Source organism: Lipotes vexillifer, unplaced genomic scaffold (genome assembly GCF_000442215.2).
Source record: "Lipotes vexillifer unplaced genomic scaffold, Lipotes_vexillifer_v1.1 scaffold230, whole genome shotgun sequence".
NCBI classification, from domain to species: Eukaryota; Metazoa; Chordata; class Mammalia; order Artiodactyla; family Lipotidae; genus Lipotes; species Lipotes vexillifer.
In genome coordinates, this window is record NW_006775143.1 from 2,833,234 (window position 1) to 2,857,296 (window position 24,063).

The 24,063-nt window shown below is 41.9% G+C and overlaps 1 protein-coding gene across 1 annotated transcript in view; it reads right to left on the reverse strand.

The window, feature by feature from the left end:
• PAPPA (pappalysin 1) overlaps positions 1-24,063 on the reverse strand; it is a gene marked incomplete at its 5' end in the record, with an annotated part of 257,734 nt that overhangs the window by 135,595 nt on the left and 98,076 nt on the right. Inside the window, 1 exon segment of the mRNA XM_007449800.1 lies at positions 5,215-5,343. Coding sequence (XP_007449862.1) covers positions 5,215-5,343 — 129 coding nt within the window.

The window sequence follows — 24,063 nt, forward strand, 5'->3', positions numbered from 1 at the left end:
AGGGAAGACCCATCACTTCCACTTTAAAATTGAGAATTTGAAGGGAATTTTGGAATCTCGAAGGTATAAATGCTGTTCTTCATGATGCCCTGCCTTAGCTCTATCCCCATACCCTCAGTGCACTTAAAGGTAAAGATTTTCTCCATCCACGTGTTCAGGTTTGATCTTCCTTAGATCAGAAAACACTGCCTTCTCCATTGGGTGTGTCATTTCATAGTGTCAAGAACTCTAAGGCCTGTGTCCTATGCTGTTAAGAAATAAAAATGCCTCCCCTCGTTTTATTTTGAGGAATTATTTCCATCACCTAAGGATGATTCTGCAGTGGTTAGGATGGGCAGAAAATGAGCAATGCTTTCTGAATTGGACCTAGGGAAAGGGAAGGAGGAGTAACCACTGAAGTTTGGATGGGTTACCACTTTCTGGAAAACTCCCATCCATTTATTTATTTATTTATTTATTTATTTACCTGCATTTTGTCTGCGTTGGGTCTTTGTTGCTGCATGCGGGCTTTCTCTAGTTGCGGTGAGCGGGGGCTACTCTTCGTTGCGGTGCATGGGCTTCTCATAGCGGTGGCTTCTCTTGTTGCGGAGCACGGGCTCTAGGCGCGCGGGCTTCAGTAGATGTGGCTCGCGGGCTCTAGAGCGCAGGCTCAGTAGTTGTGGCACACGGGCTTAGTTGCTCTGCAGCACGTGGGATCTTCCCGGACCAGGGCTTGAACCCGTGTTCCCTGCATTGGCAGGCGGACTCTTAACCACTGAGCCACCAGGGAAGTCCCTCCCATCCTTTTAGTAACAGAAACTTGGGTTTAGAGCCCCATGTTCCAAACTGTGTGATCTCGGACAAGTCCCTTAATCTCTCTCTCTCTCTCTCTGATATTTCTATCTTTGACAATTTACATCAATTAAAATAAAAAATAATTAAACTTTCCATTTCTTAGTCACAGTAACCACATTTCAAGTCCTCCATAGCTGGATGTAGGGAGTGGCAAATATATTGGACAGCACAGAACCTGTTTCCAGTATTGCAGAAAAATCCATTGGACAGTGCTGTTCGGGGCATTGAATCTCAGTCTTCTCATGGGCTAAAATGGAGATAATTACACCTACTCCTTAGCGTTGGTGCAAAAATGGAATGTAACTTAATGCGGCTGGCCCGGCGTGCGACATACAGTAGATGCTCAGAGAGTCACAGTTCCCATGCCCACCCACCTGTCCTGGGAGGTCTCCGCAGAGTGTGTGGCAGTTGCTCCTTCATCCCCAGAGACCAGCTGGGACCTGTCCCAGCATGGAAGAAGCCTCAGACTTTGCCTTTCACCCGGGCAATTACACTGGGAAATGTTTGTTGCTTTTCGGAGGTGTCAGAGTAGCAGGATGGTGCCTTGTAATCAATCCTTACAATGACTAGGACATTGCATTGATCTCTGAAGAGCCACCCAATTTCTCTCCTGTCTGCAAACCCATGAGAAAAGAATTCTGTTGATATATTCCAAGCTGGGCCCATATTCCAGTCTCTGCCAGCAAATCTTGCACACTGGAAATTGGTGGTGGCCTTGTGCTTCTTAGCTATTTCATGGGTTATCTGGGGAGAGATTTTTTTTTTTTTAACCCGGGCTGGTTTCCCTAAGCCACAAGGAACACTTCTAACCCGTTCCCTCACCACCCCAACAATATGTTCTATTGGTTTAAGCAAAACATTAGGGTCACCACAAATATCTTCTAGGCATGACAGATCTATCATTAGATAGACAGGTTCTGAGAAACCTTCTTTGACCTCCCAGGCTGGAGTGGGTGGCCATCTTCTCTGAGTCCAGAGACAAGGGGCTCCATCTATCAGAGCACTTGTCAAACTGACTGCCTTTGCCTGTTACTTGAGAGCACTCTATCCTAGGCTTTAAGATGCCAAAGGATGTGACAGAGGCTTTGTCATCCTAGCACCCTGACTCCTGGCACAGTGTCTGGGACAGAGCCGATAGCACGTGGTTACTCCTTCACTTGTCAGTTTTGCAGGGCTGTCAGTCACAGCAAGGCAATGGAAAATCCAGATGTGAACCTGGGCCCTGGGCTCACATCTTGGTTTTGCTCCTTACTGGGTGTGTAAGCTTCAGAAAACAATTTTAGTCTTTGTGTGCAAGTTGTCTCCTTCGTAAAGTATGGTAATAAGACCTATCTCACGTGGTTGTTGGAAGAACCCAAGGAGATCATAATGTAGCACAGTGCCTCCTGCCTAGTAGAGTCTCAATAAATATTTATAATTATCATTATAAGACTCATCCAGTGTTTTCATTCATCAGGGCCCTTGATGAGTGTTGAGTCTACCTGTATTTATTTGTAAATTCCTTTGCATATGTACAGTAAATTAGCATGTATCATCCCATGAAAAATCCAATTAGAGAAGACGGCATCCTTTCTTTCCTTCAAAGTTTATTTTGTTTTTTGTTTGTTTGTTTGTTTTTTTGCTTAGGGAATCATCCATAAGCTGCATTCAGTTTTCTACAAAGTATGTCAACAACTATTTGGTACCTGCAGGTAATTCAACACGTATTTGATGTCTATGCAGGATAGTAATTCTAGGTAAAAAAAAAAATACTAAAAATCTTTGTAAGAATACTATTTAAATCACTACTACTACTACTAGTAGTTTTAGATCAGTGAGAAGAATAATATTTTTTGCAGTGTCTTACCAGTGCACCTACAACTGATTCCAAAACGGACAGACTGAACCATAGATCATTTCCTACATCTACTGAGTTTCTTTTTTTATTCCTCGTGCTAAATTAGAAAATCCCAAATCACAATTATGGGTTGTCAGCAATGACCGTGACTGTTTCCTGCATATTCTGGATACGTAGCTCAGTCTTGTACCCACAGATGATAGGGCACCTTCCCTGGAGACTGTCTTGCTCAGGTGCTCAGGGTTCCATCATACAACAGCTGCATCAAAAGCTAGAAGTCAGGGCTTCCCTAGTGGCGCAGTGGTTGAGAGTCCGCCTGCCGATGCAGGGGACACGGGTTCGTGCCCCGGTCCGGGAAGATCCCACATGCCGCGGAGCGGCTGGGCCCGTGAGCCGTGGCCGCTGAGCCTGTGCGTCCGGAGCCTGTGCTCCGCAATGGGAGAGGCCACAACAGGGAGAGGCCCGTGTACTGGAAGAAAAACAAACAAACAAACAAACAAAAAACCCTAGAAGTCGATGTCTTAATGTGGGAGAAAACAGTGACTATCTTCCCTTTGTCCACTTTTGTTACATTAAAGCACCAGAAACCATATCTTCATGTTTGTTTGTTGCATTTGGAGGAGGATCTTAAGTACACATGACAGCACGCCATCAATTTCATTCTCTGACAAGCGAGGAGTTTTATCTTCTATGCTTGAGGAGTCAAATTCTCGGCAATCAGGTGGTTTGCATCACAATTCAACGCTTAAAAATCCTTATATTATCTCCTCCGTATGGAAATCTAGATAATTCAGCTTTGAAATTATAGATGCAGGACATTTAAGACATGAATATATATCCCTGAGATACATCACTTCAGCAAGCCACTTGAAATTGTGCAAATAATCATTACTGGCCTTTATCAATGTCAACATTAAAAAAAAGTCATTCGTTATTTCAGAAACTTGACTTAGTACCTTTCTCGTAACAGCTGGCATACTTCAGTGTGTATGGGGGTGCAGAATCTTACACATACTGTTATCTTTTTGCACAGGAAGCTGGGCAGTTGTAACTCACTGGCCCGCATCTGATCATATTCTCGACATCTACTTTTCCCTTCAATGCTGAGCCATGATCAGAAAGCAAACTGCTGGCCAGTAACAGATGTCTGTGCAGATGGGTATTCTTGTACAAACCCCTTCCTTTTGTGCTGCGTCATCCTTGCTGTGTTCCTATCTGGTCCTTTCATTCCATAGCAGGTTTCCAGTATACATTACACACCACAAAATCATCAGTACCAAATTAAATTGCTCTTGACCTCAAGCACTAGTGTCAATGATAAACTAAAAGAAATAGTCATCGAGCCCTTCTCTTTCATATATGAACTATACCTGTGAGCCGATTCATGTTCTGTACATCAGTGGTTTCATCCAGCTGTGAAACAAATTCTCTTTAGAGTGCCCCTCCCCCTACAGAAATAGTCATTGCAATTCCATGTTGCACAGATATTATGTGACACCCAACAGTGCCACTTAATGAAGGAATTTTGCCAATAGCTTGTTGTGTCATCTCTCCATACGTAACGTTTATCATTAAATCTACCAATAGTTTTAAAAGTCCCTTAGCAATAGTGTGACTAGTAACTGTATTCACAATAAAGAACACAATTTTAGCAATAAGGAACTTAATTGTGCATGATTCTTGGTCTCTTTTTCATCTCTAGGGAGAAAACCATTCAATTTAGTGACCGAAAATACTTCTGTGCTTACTCTGGAGGAAAAAAACCTCAAAGGTTTACTCTTCTTTTTCCAACAATGCAAAAGTCTTGATGGCTTCTTGCAACTATTTCTCAGTTGCATAACATCTTGCCCTGTGGACAGGGGATGGATGGACTGATGATCCAATAAAATCCATTTTTTAGACACACAGCTTTCTATCTTCTAATCACACTTTTCCTTTTTTGGCTGCTCGTGTGGAATCTTTACACTTGCCTCCCTGAACTTATAATCACATTCAATATTCACTCTGGAGTACTGTTTACTATCACGGTTTCAACATTATCGAGAGCTGAAATATTTTGCTCTTTTTATAAGGCTCTGACCCAGTTTGTAAATTGTTGATATAACACGATACAACAGAAATAATAAATAAACATGCAGTTTTAAGAAATGTAAATGGTAACTAGCAAAGAATGTAAAAGTGTTTGAACCTAGGTGCACTGTGTCCTGTTAAGTGAATGTGGCCTGGGGTGGAAAAAACTAATAGAGTCCTTGTAGTACACACAGAACAGGAGCATACTGGTAGTAAGTGCATAATGGTAGCTCTATGGAAATCTTATATTGTCATTACATGCTTGAGAAACGTGTTTGTTCAAAAAAGAATCATTGCTTTTTCTCTGAGGCCAGCGAGCTGCTTGCAGACAAACTGGCAGACTGCTGAGGATCCCACGTAACTCACAGCTCAACCCTGAAGAGTATCCCATAAGCTCTTCTATTTGGCACCCTGACCACGTCTTGGCCTACTCAGCATCGCTCCCACTCCTCTCTTTAGTTAGGCCTACTTACTTCTGGATGATGCCATCACCGCAGTACCCACTTCCATGGATGTAAGTGGCAGCAGGTGATGGCTCACTCTCTTCGTTTCCTGAAATAGTGATGACCCAGTACTGGTACACACTGCCAAGATTTAGATCCCTGCAAAACATAAAGAAGACTATTAACTATACAGATGCAAGGCTGGGGACAGACAAAAAGGATCCCCTTGAGTACATGTCTCCCAGTCTTGCTTGTTTTTGATATCACATGCACATTTAATTATCCAATAATTTTATTTGTTTTTTTTAATTTTTTTTATTTTTACTGAGGTATAGTTGATTTACAATGTTGTGTTAGTTTCTGCTGGACAGCAAAGTGACTCAGTTATACACGTATATATTCTTTTTCATATTCTTTTCCATTATGGTTTATCACAGGAGATTGAATAGAGTTCCCTGTGCTATACAGTAGGACCTTGTTGTTTATCCATCCTATGTGTACTAGTTTGCATCTGCTGATCCCAAACTCCTAACCCTTCCCTCCCCCACCCCCCTCCCCCTTGGCAACCACAAGGCTGTTCTCTATGTCTGTGAGTCTGTTCCTGTTCCATAGATATGTTCATTTATGTCGTATTTTAGATTCCACATATAAGTTAGCTATCCAATAATTTTTAATGTCTACTGTGATTAAGGCACTCTCCCATGTATGATGGACTACACTAAAATGTAGCATCTAAATGTCACTAAAATGACACAGTACCATGAATATTACTAGGTACTTTTTATCTTTAATTTAACCCTTACAATAACCCTGGTGGATAAGAATTGTATGGTATGTGGCCCATAATGAAGGTGTTTGGGAGAACGCCATCCAGGAAAAAATAAATGAGAGAAGTAAAGGCACAGAGGTGGGAAAGCACCATGCGAGATTCTGTGGGCACTGTCTGATCTACTGCCCTCTTTTTAAGATCTGAGCAGAAACCCCATTACAAGCAAGCAAGCCCTTTCCTTACGTTTCACATCCAGTGATTCTCCATCTCCCTGCCACTTGCTCCTCCCTGTGTCTCTCACTCTTGACTAAAATAATAACAATAGCAGCGTCTATTAATTGAATGTCAGGACCGGGGCTAAGCACTTTCCGTGTGTTTTCTCATTTGAGAACCAAAACAATACTACATGTGTACTAGTAGTTTCATGTTTATTTTACAGATGATGGATCTGAGGCATAGAGAGATCAAGCAAAATGCTTACAACCATATGACATTAAATTATATCCTGCAGTCTGCCTCCCTAATCCCTAGTTCAGGTTTGTTTTAACAATCTCACTCCTTACAAAGGGGCATCTTGTCCTGGAACCGCAATTCCAGGCATTGGTTCCTGCTAGCTTTCCAATTTGCCTAGATTGCATCTCTCCTTTGCTCTCAAGACCTCCTAGAGCAATGCCTGTTCTACCTTCCTCACACTCAACCTTACACCAGATTACCTCCCTCCCCTCCTTATCCCCTCTCATCTCCCTGCTTGAATTCCCCTGCCATCAAAGGAATCTGGCTACTGCCAATTATCTTCCAAGGCAAAGATATATTTATCCACATGACCAAATCACCATCCTCACTTCCTTTTTGACCATTTTCAAAAGGAAATGTTATTCTCTTTCATCTCCCTCTGCACCAATTATTTACTTTTTAATAATAAAAATGTGTCATGGGAAAAAAACACAAAATGGTCATGAAGAGAATTCCTATCAGATTCCAGAGTTGGGGTGAGGGGGGCGATTCCATAAACAAAAGGACAGTGTCAAAAACATCTCAAGTTCTCCTGCCCATCTGTTGTTTCAGCTGCTCTGAGGGCTAGGGCTGTCTGGATAAGTCCAATAAGATAGCAGGTGCAGCGACAACAGTCAGACAACGTCTCCTGACTCTCAACACAATGATGAGCTGGAGTTTATGAGCACTGAAGGAGGCTGGTGAGGAACACAGCCTTCCTGAGAATGTTGGGCTTATTACCCAAAGGAGAGTTTGTTTCAGCAGTGCTGGAGCAGACAGGAATATTGAGGGTAGACCAGAAGTCCCTGGGGATTCCAGCAGTGCTCTGTCAATGAAAACTAAGTGGATGAAATGCATAAAAATCTTGAGATACTGGATGTATGAATGTATGAATAAGTGGTGCCTTGTAAACCTCTGAAATGCTAATTTGTTGACATAATTATAGGCCTTTAAAAAAGTTTGCTGGATATTTTAACCACCTCTGGACTAATGAATGTATACATTTTCAGATAATGCTTCTAAAGCTGGAATACTGTGGCAGGGGGAAGAGTGACGTTCCAGGGGAAACATGAAGGTACAAGATGAAGATGACACGCATTCTACTGTACATTAATTTCCTCTAAAATACGGAGGTACATTTTATATGAAACAGTCATGGCCGTGTTATGGAATAAAATAAAGATGTTTCTTCAGGCTACCTCCCAGGCCACTGGGGGCATATGGTCACTGTCTGAAGCAGATGGAGCACTCCTGTGGAAAAGCGTGAGAGTGTGAAAATTACTTCTCTACATTGTGCTTTTCATTTGTGGTGTGTGTCCAAATGATGTATGGATGATAATATTTAGGCGCTCTGCTAGTATTTGTGGATGCTCCCCTCCTCCCCACAGCTTGCCCTCCCCTCCCCCCCTTCCTCTCTTTCTCAGTAAACACCACTGTGAGGCAAGCAAACATGTGTTTCCATCCTGGCTTCATCACTTGCCAGCTGAGAAGTCATAGGCAGGAGCCTATTTCAAATTAGTCATAAACCTAGTTTCACAGCCTTTTCCCACAGATTGAATGTAAGAACATTTATAAAGCACCTATGTGCCCAGCCAATGATAGATAGTTAACAAATGTTAACCCATTACAATTACTGCTGAATTATCAACATTCTCACTCACTGGAATTATGCTTTGCTCTCTTTCCTAGAAGGGAAGAAGCGACAGATAACTATATATAAACTCGGTTTGGTAAAACCCATGAAGATGAGTGAGGCCACCATCTATCATGTGCGCCATAGCTTGATGGAAAGTCTCTTTTCTACCATGTCGTTTGGCTAGAACACCCTCATTGCCTGCAGCTTGCTCTCTCTCTAGGTGGCTATTCTCAACTTCTGCAATTTCTGGATCCCAGAAGGTTTGTCTTTACCCTGGGGCAAAATCTGTCCCCCAGTAACTTCCACTACTGTCCTCCTTGTTACCCACCAGCATCACATAGAACATATCTGATTGGCAGAGAAACCTTAATAACCCTCCTTACAAACTGTGTGTGCATGGCACATGCATCATTATGTCACAGAAGCCTGAGAGTGGCTCTTTGAAGCAGGGGCTGTTATCCCAGGTTTTCAGATAGGAAAACAGAAGCCCAAGTCATTCCCTTCATAAAAAGCTAGGGAAGAAAGAACAGGATCCAAATGCTATTAAAAGGATTATATTTTTCCACTGAAGAATTCTTGTGATAAAACTACATGTTCTCCAAGTTAAAGTTACCATTAATGCTAAACTAGGGCTCTTTTCTCAAGAGCCGAAGGTAGAAGAGAGTTCTTTCAGAAGGACAGGGTAGTGGCTTCTGAAGGCTTTGCTGGAGGTTAGGACCTATTTCATGGTTGGTCTAAAAGTAGGACATTTATGTCAAGTTGTTCCTTTCAGCTGCTCTGAAAACCATCTGGAAAGTCTTATGCTGTCACTTGAACTCCTTCCCCTCCTTCCCCTCCCACATCCAGGCAGACCCTAAGCCTTGTCAATTTCCCCCACCCAGCAGCTTCCATGTCATTCCCTCTGCACCCCTGCTGCCACCTACATCCCAAACTTGATGGCTGGAGCAGCCTCTGGCTTGCCCTCCTGCCCTCCTGCCTCTAGCATCTCCCTTTTCCAGTCTTTCCAACACCATCAGAATATCCTTAGATCCAAAGCTACTCTCCAGCTCAGTATCTCCCCACTTAGTGCAGTGATGGGGGCATGCTACCAAGCTGAAACTTCCTATTTACCCTTTGTTTGGAACTAAAATTTTACCATTTCATCTGAAACATGATTAGTTTCATCACTTCTGATTTCTCTCATAGAATTCTGAGGGCCATTTTATTTGATCTTTATTTCAAAAGCTAACCTCCACTAGTATTGAATCATTAATTCCTCACACTGCATCTCACATTAATTTCAATTTTTTAGCTAGTAAATTTAAATGACAGTATTTAAACGTGATGAAATTATTTTGAAGGGTTGTTCTTTTGCAGCCTTGGTATGACTTCTTTTTTTTCATGTTTTTAATGTTTAACCATCATTGTTTCACAAATGTCTCAAATGACATATCTGCCTTAGGCTTGCATTTCTGGCAATTAGAAACAAAAATACTGACATTCCTAAGTGGTATGATTTTTCAGTATTTCTCCTCAGAAAATGTATTGATGGTAATGTGTATCAAATTTGGAGCACAACCTTATAGAAAATTTAGTTACATATTATAAAATCATTATCTTAAGAATATGTATGTTATTAAGGAACCTAAGTACCCCGTGACTTAGCTTTTGGCAAAAACGTCTATTTCTTAAAATTATGGTGTGTAATTAATATCATGATAGGTCAATAAAAAACCCCTCTGAAATCTACAGGCAAGTCACTTTACTTCTTTCAGCCTGTTTTTCTATCTTTTAATTAAGATATATGATTCTTTTCCCATACCAGTGTGAAGATAAAATGAGAGCTATGAAAGTACAATAGGAGAAAGAGGGAGGGAGAACCTCATTGCACAATGGAAATATTCCATTTTGCTTCTTGTAGGAAACTCTCTCTGAGCCTCTTTTTTTTTTTTTTTTTTTTTTTTTTTTTTTTTGCGGTATGCTGGCCTCTCACTGTTGTGGCCTCTCCGTTACGGACGCGCAGGCTCAGCGGCCATGGCTCACGGGCCCAGCCGCTCCGCGGCATGTGGGATCTTCCCGGACCGGGGCACAAACCCATGTCCCCTGCATTGGCAGGCGGACTCTAACTACTGCGCCACCAGGGAAGCCCCTCTCTGAGCCTCTTGATTCCTCCTTATTGGCCTCCTATTGTTTCCATATTATAGCATTCATTTATCACACTCTATGTCTCCAAATAGTCTGTGTAACTAAACTGTGTTAAAGTTTTTTGATATTCCACCTTCTGCAATAATTATAGCAATTGTAGTTTCCATTTGTTTCCTATTTATCATATGCCAGGCACTATGCCTTCATATGAATACTATCATTTAATCAAAACAACAGTCCCTTGAATAATTACTATGAAAAGTTTTCAGATAAGGAAACTAACACTTAGGAAGGTTAAGCTATCTGCCTATAGTCACACTGCTTTTGTCAGAGGGCAGGGACTTGAGCCAAGTCTAATTCCATCCCAAGACAGTGCTATCTGGAGATGGAAGCCACAGCTGTTATAAACTGGAAAATATAGCAGAATACAAGTTAAAAGACCTAGCTTTGGAATCAAGTAGAGTATCCATAGAAAGACCAGTTGGAAAGTTCTAGAAGTCAGGAGAGACACACATCCTCTTAAACACCACCACTGACTCACTAACCATGGGCAAGCCATTTCCTCTCTCTGAGCATCCATTTCTTCACCTACAAAATGGGAATCTGGGAAGAATGTGACGAGCAGCTCTAATTTAATGAGTAGTGCTGCATCTTTCTGCCATGAGATTTTCTACAAGCTAGAAGCTGCCTCAGCAGTTAAAATTCTGCACCGAGAATGGGTGTAGTTCGAGATCTACCACCCAGATTGACTGAGCTGGGAGACATGGTAGGGGGACCACCCAGGATGCCTCTGGCTGAGGAAGAGCCCAAGTATTCCAGTGCTGCCTTGGACTAAGGGTGAGAAGGTAATGCCTAGGCACTTTGTATACCATCTTCCATCCAAGAATGGGAAGAGAAGGAAACGATCACTTTTTGAGCCTGAGATGATGTGCCAAGGGACTTTACACATACCATTGCAATTGTTTTAAATAGAAAATATACTAATCGCATAGGAGAGTACCAAGACCACTATAACCAATGTCTGTACACTTACTCCCCAGCTTTGTCAAATTATAACCTTTTGCCATATTTTCTCCATATCTTTTATTTTTGGTGTAAAAGAAATAAAATATACTGTTTGATATATGCTTCAACCTACCCGTGCGCTCTTCCTGTATCCCATTTCCCTCTCTCCCATGAACGTTTTTATACTTCTTGAACGTACGTATTGTTTTGCATGCTTTGAACCTCCTAGATGTTTTAATACTACATTTATTATTATGCATCTGGCTTTATTTGTTTTTTTTTTACCAAGCACTGCTTTTGAGATCATACATATTGATCACGTAGATGATCAACAGATCTGCACGTGGATCTAGCTCATTATTTTCACTGACATAAGTCTTTTACTGCATGAACATAACATACTACATCTGACCATTCTTTCCTGATAGGCACCTGGGTTATATCTCTCTTATTAGTAGTATCATTATTATGTAATCTTTTTTGTTATTTCCAATAATGTTGCCTTAAACATTTGTGTTCATGTTCCTTTGCACATAAAGCAAGAGTTTCTGAAGGAAATATATCTAAAGTGGTACCGCTAGGTTGAAGATAATTGCATCTTCAGCTTTATTAGATATTGCCAATTATCCAAAATCATTGTACCAGTTAACACACCTACCAGCAGATTTCCCATTGCTCCAGGTCCCTGGCTGCACTTGATTCCACCAAACATTTGATTTTTGGCCAATCTGATGGGTATTAAATGGTATTTAATTACTATTTTACTTTGTGTTTCCCTGATTACCAACAAGCCTGAGTATCATTTCATGTGTTTGCGGACCACGTATGTTTCTAGCATGCTGATTGGTTGTTCCTCATTTTGGCCTATCTTAAATTGGGTTCTTTTTCTTTACAGATATGTCATGCATTTACAGTTACTGGATACTAATCCTTTGTAATGAAAAGCTCTGCAAATACCATTTCTAAGTCTGTGACTCCTAGCTTTGTTTTGTTTTTTTTTCATTCTGTTTAGGTTGTTTTGTTGAATAAAATTTTTTAATCATTTCCTTCTTGATTTGTCCTTTTCATGGCTTGTTGAATAAATGTTTCTTTACTCCAAGGTATTAAAATAGTATCTCCTATTTCCTTTCAATAGCTTTAAGTTTTATTTTTACATGTATGGCTTCAATCAACTACAAATCGTTTTTTAAATGATGTGTGGTAAGGACTGTTTTCCCCCCAAATAGGGATGAATCATTTGTCCGACGTTATTTATGTGAAAGTTAATCCTTTCACTACTGAATTGTGATGCTGCCTTTGCCATGTATCATTCAGAACTTAGATAAGTTTTTTTTTTCTGGGTTATCTTGTTTCATTAGTCTATTTTTTTTCTATTATCTTATCAATTGCAGTCTGTCTTAATTTCCATAGCTTTAAACAAGTCGATTTATGCTACAAGACCATTCTATACTTTGGTTTTCTCCGTCAAAAGACCCTTTTTGCTCTCTCATGTGAAATTTTAGTTTCATTTTTTGAAATGCCTGTTGGGATTTTAATTCCAATTTCATTGAGTTTATAGATGCATTTGAGGATAAAAGACTTCTTTATGACATTGTATCCCCCATTTATACACACAGTTTATCTCTTTATTTATTTAGGTCTCTTTTATGATTTCAGTAAAGTTTTAAGGCTTTCTTCATAAAAATTGTGATGATTTTTTATTAGGGATATATTCCTAACTTTAAGCATTTTATAGATGTCAGTACTACAGTAAATGATAGCTTTAATCTACCTATCCATCCACACACATGTATGCACCCATGTGCATGTATATCTATATTTGTATCCTCATGTCTTATAGCTAACAAAAAATAATTTATAAATTGATATTCTATTCATATGTTCTCATAGATTGTTTCATTCATTCCAGTAATTTGTTGATTCTTATTAATTTTTCTTTGTAGTCTCTTACAGATGAGGATAATGATAGTTTTATTTATTTACCTATCTATCTATCTATCTATCTATCTATTTATTTATTTATGGTCGGGATGGGTCTTCGTTGCTGCCTGCGGGCTCTCTCTAGTTGCAGCGAGCTGGGGGCTACTCTCCCTTGCGGTGCACGGGCTTTTCATTGTGTTGGCTTCTCTTGCTGCGGAGCACAGGCTCTAGGAGCGCGGGCTTCAGTAGTTGTGGCGTGTGGGCTCAGTAGCTGTGGCTCGCTGGCTACAGAGTGCAGGCTCAGTAGCTGTGGCTCACGGGCTTAGCTGCTCCATGGCATGTGGGATCTTCCTGAACCAAGGATCAAACCTGTTTTCCCCTGCATTGGCAGGTGGATTCTTAACCACCGAGCCACCAGGGAAGTCCCAAGTTTCTCCCTTTTCAATTCTCATAAATTTTGTTGGTATTTCTCGCCAAGCTGGTTTAGGTAGAACCAATGGTGTTACTAGTTTTGTTTTGTTTTCTATCATGAAGGGACCTGATTTTATTAAGAGTTTTAAAATTCTGCATCTAGTAAGACAATTTTATTTTAAAACATCATTTCATATGCTGGTATTGTGAATTACATTCATAGACCATCTAACTTTAAAGTCTCATGTTATTCTAGGAAAATCCAGCTTTGACACAATGCGTATGTTTGTTTGAGTGTGTGGCTTTTAATACACTGATAAGTTCTGTCTGCTATTGACTTGGGTAAGATTTTTGCTTTTTGGTTATACATTTAATTGACCAAAAATTTTTATCTTCTTCATTTATTTACTTGTCCACTTGTTTACTTGTTTATATATTTATGTGCTGTGCTGTGGACAGAAATACTGTTCTATGTGAAACTGATTCTTTGATATTTGCTGAGATCCATTTTTTGGCCTGGGACATGGTAAATTAAAAAAAAATGTTCTGCATATCCTAGAAGAAAATATTTACACTTAATTCAGTAGCAGGGTTCTATATATTTTTATCAGATGACATATTTTTTGTGTTGTTCAAAATCATCTATATCATTATTTTAGTTTGCTTGTTCTGTTAATTATGGAGAAAGATATGTTAAAATGTCATAATATTATGGGTTTATCACTTTTTTTAAGGTAAGAGTCATGTTTGATTTATATATTTTCAGGTCACGTCATTTGGTATATCCAAGCTCAAAATCATTATATAACTTCCTTTTACCTTTATATGGTGAAACTCTTTATCTTAGAAATTTTTTTTGTCTTAATGTTTCCTTTGCCTGATAATAATATTAATGTGACATTTTGGTTAGTATTTGCCTGGCAAATATTTTGCATTCCTTTACCTTTTACCTTGCAGTGAACTTAGCTTTAGTTAAATCCAACCTGAGAGTCTTCATTTTCATAGTCGACTTTAATCTGATTAGTGTAATGACTAGTATATTAGGTTTATTTCTCCCATCTTCTTTGTGCTTTCCATTTATCATTATTTTTCTCTGCTTATTTATTTTCCCGCTTTCTCGCTTTCATTTGGGTGTACTGGATTTCTTTATTTCTACTCTTTAGCCCTTCTTAGTCCGTCCATCTAATTTTTGCAGACTATATTTTCTAATTATATTTCTTCTTTTGGTTACACTAAAATACAAATATGCATACTTATTATCAAAATCCAAATTTAATAAAAACTCTGATGTTGATTTCTAACCCTTACTCTTATATTTTTGTGTTTTTAAAATTCTGACATGTCAACTCATGTTCATTGGGTTTTAATCTGTGCCAATCATGTGTCCCCAAGGTGAAGTCTATATCCTCCCTCAGAGGATAACTTCTAGGTACCCTTGGAACATTACTTGTCTAGAACGATTTCTTCTTCTGTTTTTTTTTTTTTTTTTTTTTTTTTCCCTTTAGTTTTTCAGTTTAGGCATTCCCAGACCATACTAAGCAGTGTAAACTCAAACCTCAAATCTTTCTGAGGTATAGGACATAGACATAGATACGTTTTCCCTAGTATACTCTTTCACTAAGCATGTAGACTTTCAGCGGTCCTAACCTTATTTTGAAGCCTTTAGTTATAAGTCCCCACCCTGCAGAGTTTCAGGGCCAAATCTCCACTCCTAGAATAAGCAAGCATATTCAATGCACTCAGTTGCCAAAACTGATGGCTCTCCCTTATCCAAACTACATCAATAAAACTAGATTCAGGGCTTACCTGTCTAGTTCTCAGTTCCATTTTTCTTTTGGCCTTTACAACACATTTTTTGACTTCTCTGATCTCAGTCATGCATTTTAAAGGATGCTAGTTATATCAGTTGTATTTTATCTGGAATAGAGGTTTGTACTGGAAATATTTTTAGTTTGTTAGTCCACCATATTTCCACATACAATTTCTAAGATATACCTGCAAGGTGGAAATCATTTGCATTGTGCAGTTGAGGTTCAGTGTAGTTCAGTGATCTGCCCAAGGTCAGGGAGATGATAATTATAAAGCAGAATTTAAATCATGCTGTTTGACTCTAGAACTCTTGACCTTTCCAAGATATTGAGATGACTCCTTGGGTAAGTACACGCTAGTGAGCAATGCATTAATATCCAATCAAGTACAGAACACTCCAACTATGTGAAGATAAGGCAAGCTCCCCCTTATAGTCCTAAAGTCTTTTAGGAAGCTGCAACTCAGACTAAACTAGATTTTATTTCTTATGTAGAATTACAGAGCAAGATAGCTTAAGCACTAACATATTGCTAGGTGAGAGCCGATTTTTGTTTTTAATTGAGAAGGGATAGTATATTATCCCAACTGCTTTATGTTTTTTTCTATCCATAAAGGTTATCTATACTTGCTTTAACAACTTAAAGCACTATGTAAAATAATTAAAGTAAAATTATATCAAATTCCGTCACCTTGAGGCAGCTATCAAGAACATTCTCGTCAGCAACCCTTCATGTATCTTTTTATGTATAATCATACACAAACACAGACAATTTTCTATGAATATAAGATCACAAATATGTCAATACCACTTCGTCTCTAGTGTTCATGAAAAAAGGTGCATAGGAGCAGTAAACCCAGCTAGTTAGCTTCATGCTAGCTAATTACTTTCATGGCTTTGACTACTTTTTCAAATTCTGGGGAAATATATTTATATCTTGTTCATCCATTCATTCATCCAAATAGCATTCACTGGGTTGTCCCAGCTTTTCCTAGGTTTCTTGGATTCAAAGATCAGTAAAATATAGTCCTGCCTTTAGGATGCTCATAGGCTTTTGGGGAAGAAAAGACATTAAAATCAACGGCTTTAACGCAGCCTAATATATACAATGGAATATTACTCAGCCATAAAAAGAAACGAAATTGAGTTATTTGTAGTGAGGTGGATGGACCTAGAGTCCGTTATACAGAGTGAAGTAAGTCAGAAAGAGAAAGACAAATACCGTATGCTAACGCATATATATGGAAACTAAGAGAAAAAAAAATGTCATGAAGAACCTAGGGGTAGACGGGAATAAAGACACAGACCTACTAGAGCATGGACTTGAGGATATGGGGAGGGGGAAGGGTAAGCTGGGACGAAGCGAGAGAGTGGCGTGGACATATATACACTACCAAACGTAAAACAGATAGCTAGCGGGAAGCAGCCGCATGGCACGGGGAGATCAGCTCGGTGCTCTGTGACCACCTAGAGGGGTGGGATAGGGAGGGTGGGAGGGAGGGAGACGCAAGAGGGAAGAGATACGGGAACATATGTATATGTATAACTGATTCACTTTGTTATAAAGCAGAAACTAACACACCATTGTAAAGCAATTATACCCCAATAAAGATGTTAAAAAAAAAAAGATGGGCCGTGAGGGCACAGCTCTTGCTCATCAGGTGAAGGAGAGGGTGGTTTCCAGCCAGGCCCCAGAAGTGCAGGTTTAATTTCTGATGCTGGTAGTGAGACGGGAGACATTTACCCTGTTATTAGCCTGGTGAAGCCAGTGGTGGAGCTAAGCTCTGCCCACCCTGAGGCCTTGCCTGGGCATGTGCTGGAAGCCTCTTTGAACAGCTTCAAATAACAACATTTTATGTCTCAAAATGCCACAAGCAATTGAGGGCAGTCTGGACTTAGCAGGCTGCATGTCTCTTTGTTTTATTTTATTATACTTTTTATTGAAGTATAGTTGATTTACAATGTTGTGTTAATTTCTGCTGTGCAGCCAAGTGATGCTGTTATACATATATATACATTCTTTTCTTTTATATTCTTTTCCATTATGGTTTATCATAGGATATTGAATATGGTTCTCTGCGCTATACAGCAGGACCTTGTTGTTTATGCACATCTCTTTAAACAAATAGTTTATCGCTGATTCTTTTAAAAAAAAAAAAAAAAAAAAAGTGTAGGGGTCTGTAGGGAGCACGAGTAGTATCAGACACAGGCTGTGCAGGAGTCTGAACTCCTCAAAGAAGGTATACTGGCTGGACAGGAGGGTAAGGAGAAGCCAAGCCATGAGAAGGAGGACAGAAACGGCTTTTGAGTCAAAGGGCATAATAACATTTGTTTTGTGGAAGACCATTTTGGTAGCAGTACAGATAACTAACTGGTTTGGGGGAAAAGTAGAAAGACCAAATATCTGCCCACGGGATGGACTGATGCAGGAATACGTTGAGTTCCTACCAAGTTTTGGCACTATGCTAGACGTTGTCATATTCTATTTTGATTGAAAAGAACTAAAACTTACAACAAAATATCCTTCCTCACCGAATGACTGAAGCTGTGCGTAGTCTTCTCCAAAGAATTTCTTAACATTCATACATTAAGGTTACATACGGTTTTTTCCTACATGTGATAACAATATACTCCTTCATTGCAATTCTGTTTGGGTATCACCCTGAATTCTTAAGAGAACACTTTACTTTTGTTCTAGGTTGAGAGGTACTTTGGTCTTGTGTTTTATCGGGAGAGGGCTGTTGTTGATTATTTGAGGTAGAGAATATCCTCTGCCCTTGGGAAGGGACAACATGAAAGGCAGTTTGACATCACTGTGGATGTCACCTGGACCACGTCAGGAAAAATGACTATGGTTATTCCATTAACTTTGGTTGTGATTTTCGATGAATTAGTCCTCTCTGGACCTTGCTTTCCTTGGGCAAATTCAAATAACAAGCATGTATGGAGCTTCTGGCAGGAGTCATTCCAAAGACGAGGAAGATACCACCATCACTGATCTCAAATAGTTCAATGGGCAAAAGAGAGGATAAGCCAAGTACAGTTTGACTATAATTCAAGGCAGAGCTTGAAGAGCACCAACGGAGAGGAGGGTCCAATCGTGGTTAGAAGGATGAGAAAGGGAGAGTCCTGACACCTAGATTAGGTTGATTCCTTCTACGAGTGTCCATATCCCCCCGTACTTCATTATAAAACTCACACCCTTTGTTGTAATCAGATGCCTGTCTTCCATGGTGTACATTAAGCGCTCTAAGGACAGAAAACAAACATTAGCCTTTCACTGCTACATCTCTGTACCTAGCACAGCGCTTGGCACAGACCAGGTTTCCAACAATACCCGCTGAAGGAATTAATAGTCTGAGACAGTGCACGTGGGGAACATGTCAAGACATAAATGATAAGCATGGTATTCTGGGCAGTAGGAACAGCACAGAACAGGACACAGGTTAACCTTCTGAGATAAAGAACAGTGCATTAAGACTGGCCTGCAGGGTAAGCCAAAGAAAGTGCTAAAGTTTCACGAGAATGGTCAGTTGAGAGTGTAAGGCAGATGGTGGAAGGTTCTGAGGCGAGACGTTAGGGCTTGAGTCATTGAGGGATGGAAGCCCACTGTTGTAAAAGCAGGGGACTGGATGCAATGATTTCCCAAGTCCCACACCTCCAGCTGTAGAACTCAGAACTTAGATGTGTTAGCAGTAGTCAAGACACTGAACCGGCACCCAGGTCTTTAGACAGCCTGGGTTCCCTCCACTGCCACCTACCCTCCTACCGGACCAGCACTCAGTAGACTGTGGCCCTTTCCATTCATGTGGAAACTAAAGCTTTGCTTTAATAAAATCTTAATCTCAGAATGGTGAGATTCCATTGCCAAGAAAAGAATCTTTGTTTAGGAAAATGGACTTTGGTCTTACAATATCCATCCACTATTATCCCTGGTGACCACTGTGAGCTCCAACCCATGGTCTGGATTAAATGAATGAAGAATGAGAAGGCAGGGATCTGAGAATCCACTGGGCATGTGTATCCCTCCCAATGGGGCTAGGGTCCACCCCTGTCACACAGGTAACACACAGCTCATTCTTTTCAGACTGACAGCGCCGCCCTCACTCTGTATAAGGCTCAGGAAGGAGCAAATGTATACATGCAACTGATTAATTCCAGCAGCCTTGGATATAATTGTACAAAGATTTGCCCTGGTACCAATTTAAAACTCAGTAGCACATTTAATAAAACTAACAGTTTGCAGCCAAGGCCTTTGTTACTTTGTTTTAATCATCTTTTACCACCAACTGAAATGATTTTCTACTTTCTTGGTGCAGTGAAATAAAATCCAAGAGAAAGAATGGGGGGACAATGTGGAAATTATAAAAGATTCAGAATTTCAAATCCTGGGATAAGGTCACAGCAGCCCTGAGAGTTAACTGGTGGTTTGTGTCAGGCTGAGATTTGAAGGGAAGACATTTACCAGTTTGGGGGAAACGCCACACCTGTATAGCATTAAAGAAAGGAGAGAGGGAAAGAACTACAAGGGACTCTTGTTTTTCCTGAATGCAACCAAAGGTGATGTGTGACAGCTTCCCCAGACACCCCTGCTGGTGATGGACAGGCCTCTTGATTGCAGAGCAGGGGCCTGTGACAAACTGACTGGTCGCCAAGACCCCTAGGAGCCAAAACACCAGATACAGTTGGAGGTAAACAAGGCGTGCAGCACAGTGTGAAAATGGAGGCCACACGGGGGCCAGGAGTCAACAGAGGGACCCAGTGACAGCTGGTGATTGAGCGGCACTAACTGAACACAGTTGTTGAGGACCAGGGGCCAGTGGGGAAAGCAGCCTCCCTTCTCCTTCCTGTGGCCTCTCTGGGTGGCCAGCGATTTTATTACTGGCAGAGGGTGAGCCCAACAGCATTTTCGAATTTGGCATCACATCTAAAACCATTTGGGGGCTGGGCATCTCTTTCTTCGCCCCCCCACCCCAGCCCCACCCTCCCCATGAGTGCTTTGGATTCGGTGAAAGTCGGCGTGCAGTTAGCAAACTACACTTCCCCTCGAATTTTGAAACCCATGTGCGCTTGGGGAAAATGTAATCCTTATGTTTCTGATTCATTTACACTTAACTCATCAAAACGCTATTTTGTAAGAGCTATTTGATGTCCGCGACGTCTTCTGAGCCCTTTTGTAAGCCTGGCTTCTTAGAAGCAGGAAGTCACGTTTCTGACGAGAGGGGAGAACTTGAACTTAAAAGATTGAGTTTGTTTTGAAATGAGGGCTCTTGGAGGGTCACGTGGAGCCGGAGCTTGGCCAAATGCGTTCTCTCATTTCCTATACCACCCCCCTCACCAGCACCAGCTGCCATGACGTTACTAATGTCGGCGCGCTATGATTTCACCCTGAGCAGCCAACGGAGACCTCTTCATGATCAGAGAGAGCTGAGCTCAAAGCTGAATCCCAAGGTCTGGCCAAACTCCAGCACTCCGCGATGTTGGGGGAAGGCGCACCTGGACTGGGTATCAGGAGCCCTAGGTTCAATTCCCTCTTCTGGCATCAAAGGGCTGTGTGACCGAGGAAGTGGCCTCCCCTCTCTGGGCTCAATTCTCTCATTTGTAGAGTGTGAGTGCTTCAATGTTCCTTCCTGGCCTGAGAGGTTTTGAGTCTAATTCCTAGACAGGAGGAGGTGTGAGCACCTCAGAATTCTCTCTGCTGAAAACTTTTGGGGACTGAGTTTGTATACAAGGAGCTTAGCTCAAGAAGGAAACACAAAAATGTAGAAATCAGGCTTTGGACATTGGTTGCTCAGTGTCTCATTGTGGGATGGATGCTAGAGCCCAGAGAAGGAGGGAATAAGTTGCCCCAAGTCATGCAGAAAGTTAACGGCAGAGTCCAGCTTTCCTGGCATTTTGTGACTAACATCGTTGGATGGAAGAATTCAAACTTTTCAGTTTATAGGATATTGAAGCTGAGGCAAAAAACCTACTTCCCACTCTGACAACAAGAACGTGAAAGCAGCATTAAAAGGGAAGGGGGCACTGGCATTGCTATGCATGAGGCACAGTGAGGTGGTGTCTGGCTTGTATTAAAGCCCATGAGTGAATGATTAATCCTGGGTAGAAAACAAAGCCCATGCCTCGTAACGTTATAGGTATTAGTGTGGCGGAAGATTAACCCCACGACCCCAACAGGGGACCTTTGAGAACACTGGACAACACTTTGAGAATCGATGCATGATGAAAACAGGTGGTCTCACAGGTCTTGTCTGCCCACCCCCAAAACACACACACACACACACACACACACACACAGAGTCATGCATGCATGCACACACACACGTGCACATGCACAAGCTCGCCTCACCTGCTCCTGAATCTGTACACAGAAATGTTATGGCTCAAAGCAAACTGTAGCTGTCTGCCCCCACCAATTCGCAGACTGATAATGGGAAGACAGCTTTGAACTCGTCCTCCTCTCATCCCAAACCAAACATCCCTCTATCTCCACATTATGCGTTTCAGTGACGCCAACAACATAGGCACTTCTAGGACCCACTCACTTCCCTCCTCCCTCTGACCAGTCGTGGGGTACATCCATCCCATCAATACTGCTCAGCCCCATCCAGTTCTCTCCATTCCCACCTTGACTACCCTAGACCAGGGCCATCTTCTGCTTCAGTGCTGGCAACATTGTCTTACCTCCCTCATCATGTAGTCTGTGCCTCTATCCCTACATCTGCCCAGATAGCCACACGGCCAAAGAGCTGTCCTAAGACCAAACCTGATCAGGATTCTCTCTTACCCCTAACAGCCCCTCACCACCCTCGGGACGAAGCCCAGACCCGTCAGCACGGCACTCCAGAGCCAGCGTTGCTGGCCTCCTCTCAACCCCTCTGGCCTCTTTGCTCAAACGCTCCTCCTCAAAACGGACCCCTCAGCCACCATGAGCAAACAGTCCCCCCTCCCTTCCCTGGCTAAATGGTCTGGCCTTAGTGTAGACGCCACCTTTCCCAGGAGGATCTCACTGACCTTCTAGCTGAGTGAGGATTTGTGCTTCTCTTATCATAACACCTTTCTCACTTTTGTTACCACTTAGGTGTCCCCTTCTCATATGAATTAGACGAAGCTCCCAGAGCGTTGGGACTGCTCTTCATTGCCCCGTTTATCTCTCTCCACTGCCCAGCACGGGGCCCATTACAAAGACAGTACTTTAAATAAATGCCTGTGGAGTGGATGGTAGACTGACTGACATTGCCTGGGCCCATCCCTTCCCTTTAGGGGAACTGCGGCCCCAAGAGAGTCATGCACATGCACACACACACGTGCACATGCACAAGCTCGCCTCACCTGCTCCTGAATCTGTACACAGAAATGTTATGGCTCAAAGCAAACTGTAGCTGTCTGCCCCCACCAATTCGCAGACTGATAATGGGAAGACAGCTTTGAACTCGTCCTCCTCTCATCCCAAACCAAACATCCCTCTATCTCCACATTATGCGTTTCAGTGACGCCAACAACATAGGCACTTCTAGGACCCACTCACTTCCCTCCTCCCTCTGACCAGTCGTGGGGTACATCCATCCCATCAATACTGCTCAGCCCCATCCAGTTCTCTCCATTCCCACCTTGACTACCCTAGACCAGGGCCATCTTCTGCTTCAGTGCTGGCAACATTGTCTTACCTCCCTCATCATGTAGTCTGTGCCTCTATCCCTACATCTGCCCAGATAGCCACACGGCCAAAGAGCTGTCCTAAGACCAAACCTGATCAGGATTCTCTCTTACCCCTAACAGCCCCTCACCACCCTCGGGACGAAGCCCAGACCCGTCAGCACGGCACTCCAGAGCCAGCGTTGCTGGCCTCCTCTCAACCCCTCTGGCCTCTTTGCTCAAACGCTCCTCCTCAAAACGGACCCCTCAGCCACCATGAGCAAACAGTCCCCCCTCCCTTCCCTGGCTAAATGGTCTGGCCTTAGTGTAGACGCCACCTTTCCCAGGAGGATCTCACTGACCTTCTAGCTGAGTGAGGATTTGTGCTTCTCTTATCATAACACCTTTCTCACTTTTGTTACCACTTAGGTGTCCCCTTCTCATATGAATTAGACGAAGCTCCCAGAGCGTTGGGACTGCTCTTCATTGCCCCGTTTATCTCTCTCCACTGCCCAGCACGGGGCCCATTACAAAGACAGTACTTTAAATAAATGCCTGTGGAGTGGATGGTAGACTGACTGACATTGCCTGGGCCCATCCCTTCCCTTTAGGGGAACTGCGGCCCCAAGAGGAGAAGAGACCATGCTATAAGATTTTCTTTGATCCTTTTGCCCCTCTGGTAACTAATCCATTTCAGACGTTTAAAGGAAGACCTCCAATATCCCAGCTATCATCTGTATTACCACAAATTTCTGACCACTTATTGATCTGCCAAAGCGTTTACTCATTCTTTCATTCATGCCTTTATTGGCCTGTTTATTGACCATCTACTTCATGCCTCTCCTTGCAAAGAAGCTGAAGATAATATGGCAAATGTTACCTAGTTCCCATCTCTGGTATCTCACTGTCAAGTCAAAATGCCGCTGAACAGGAAAAACACGTCAGTACATTCTGAAATTGTCCCAAGTGGAAACAATCGGTAAGCCCTAAGAGAGAGAGAAAGTAGGTCAAGAAGGAGCTCTGAGGGCCCCAGTGCACCTGGAAGGCTTTCTTTACAGATGGCCAGTCTCTGAGCTCGCA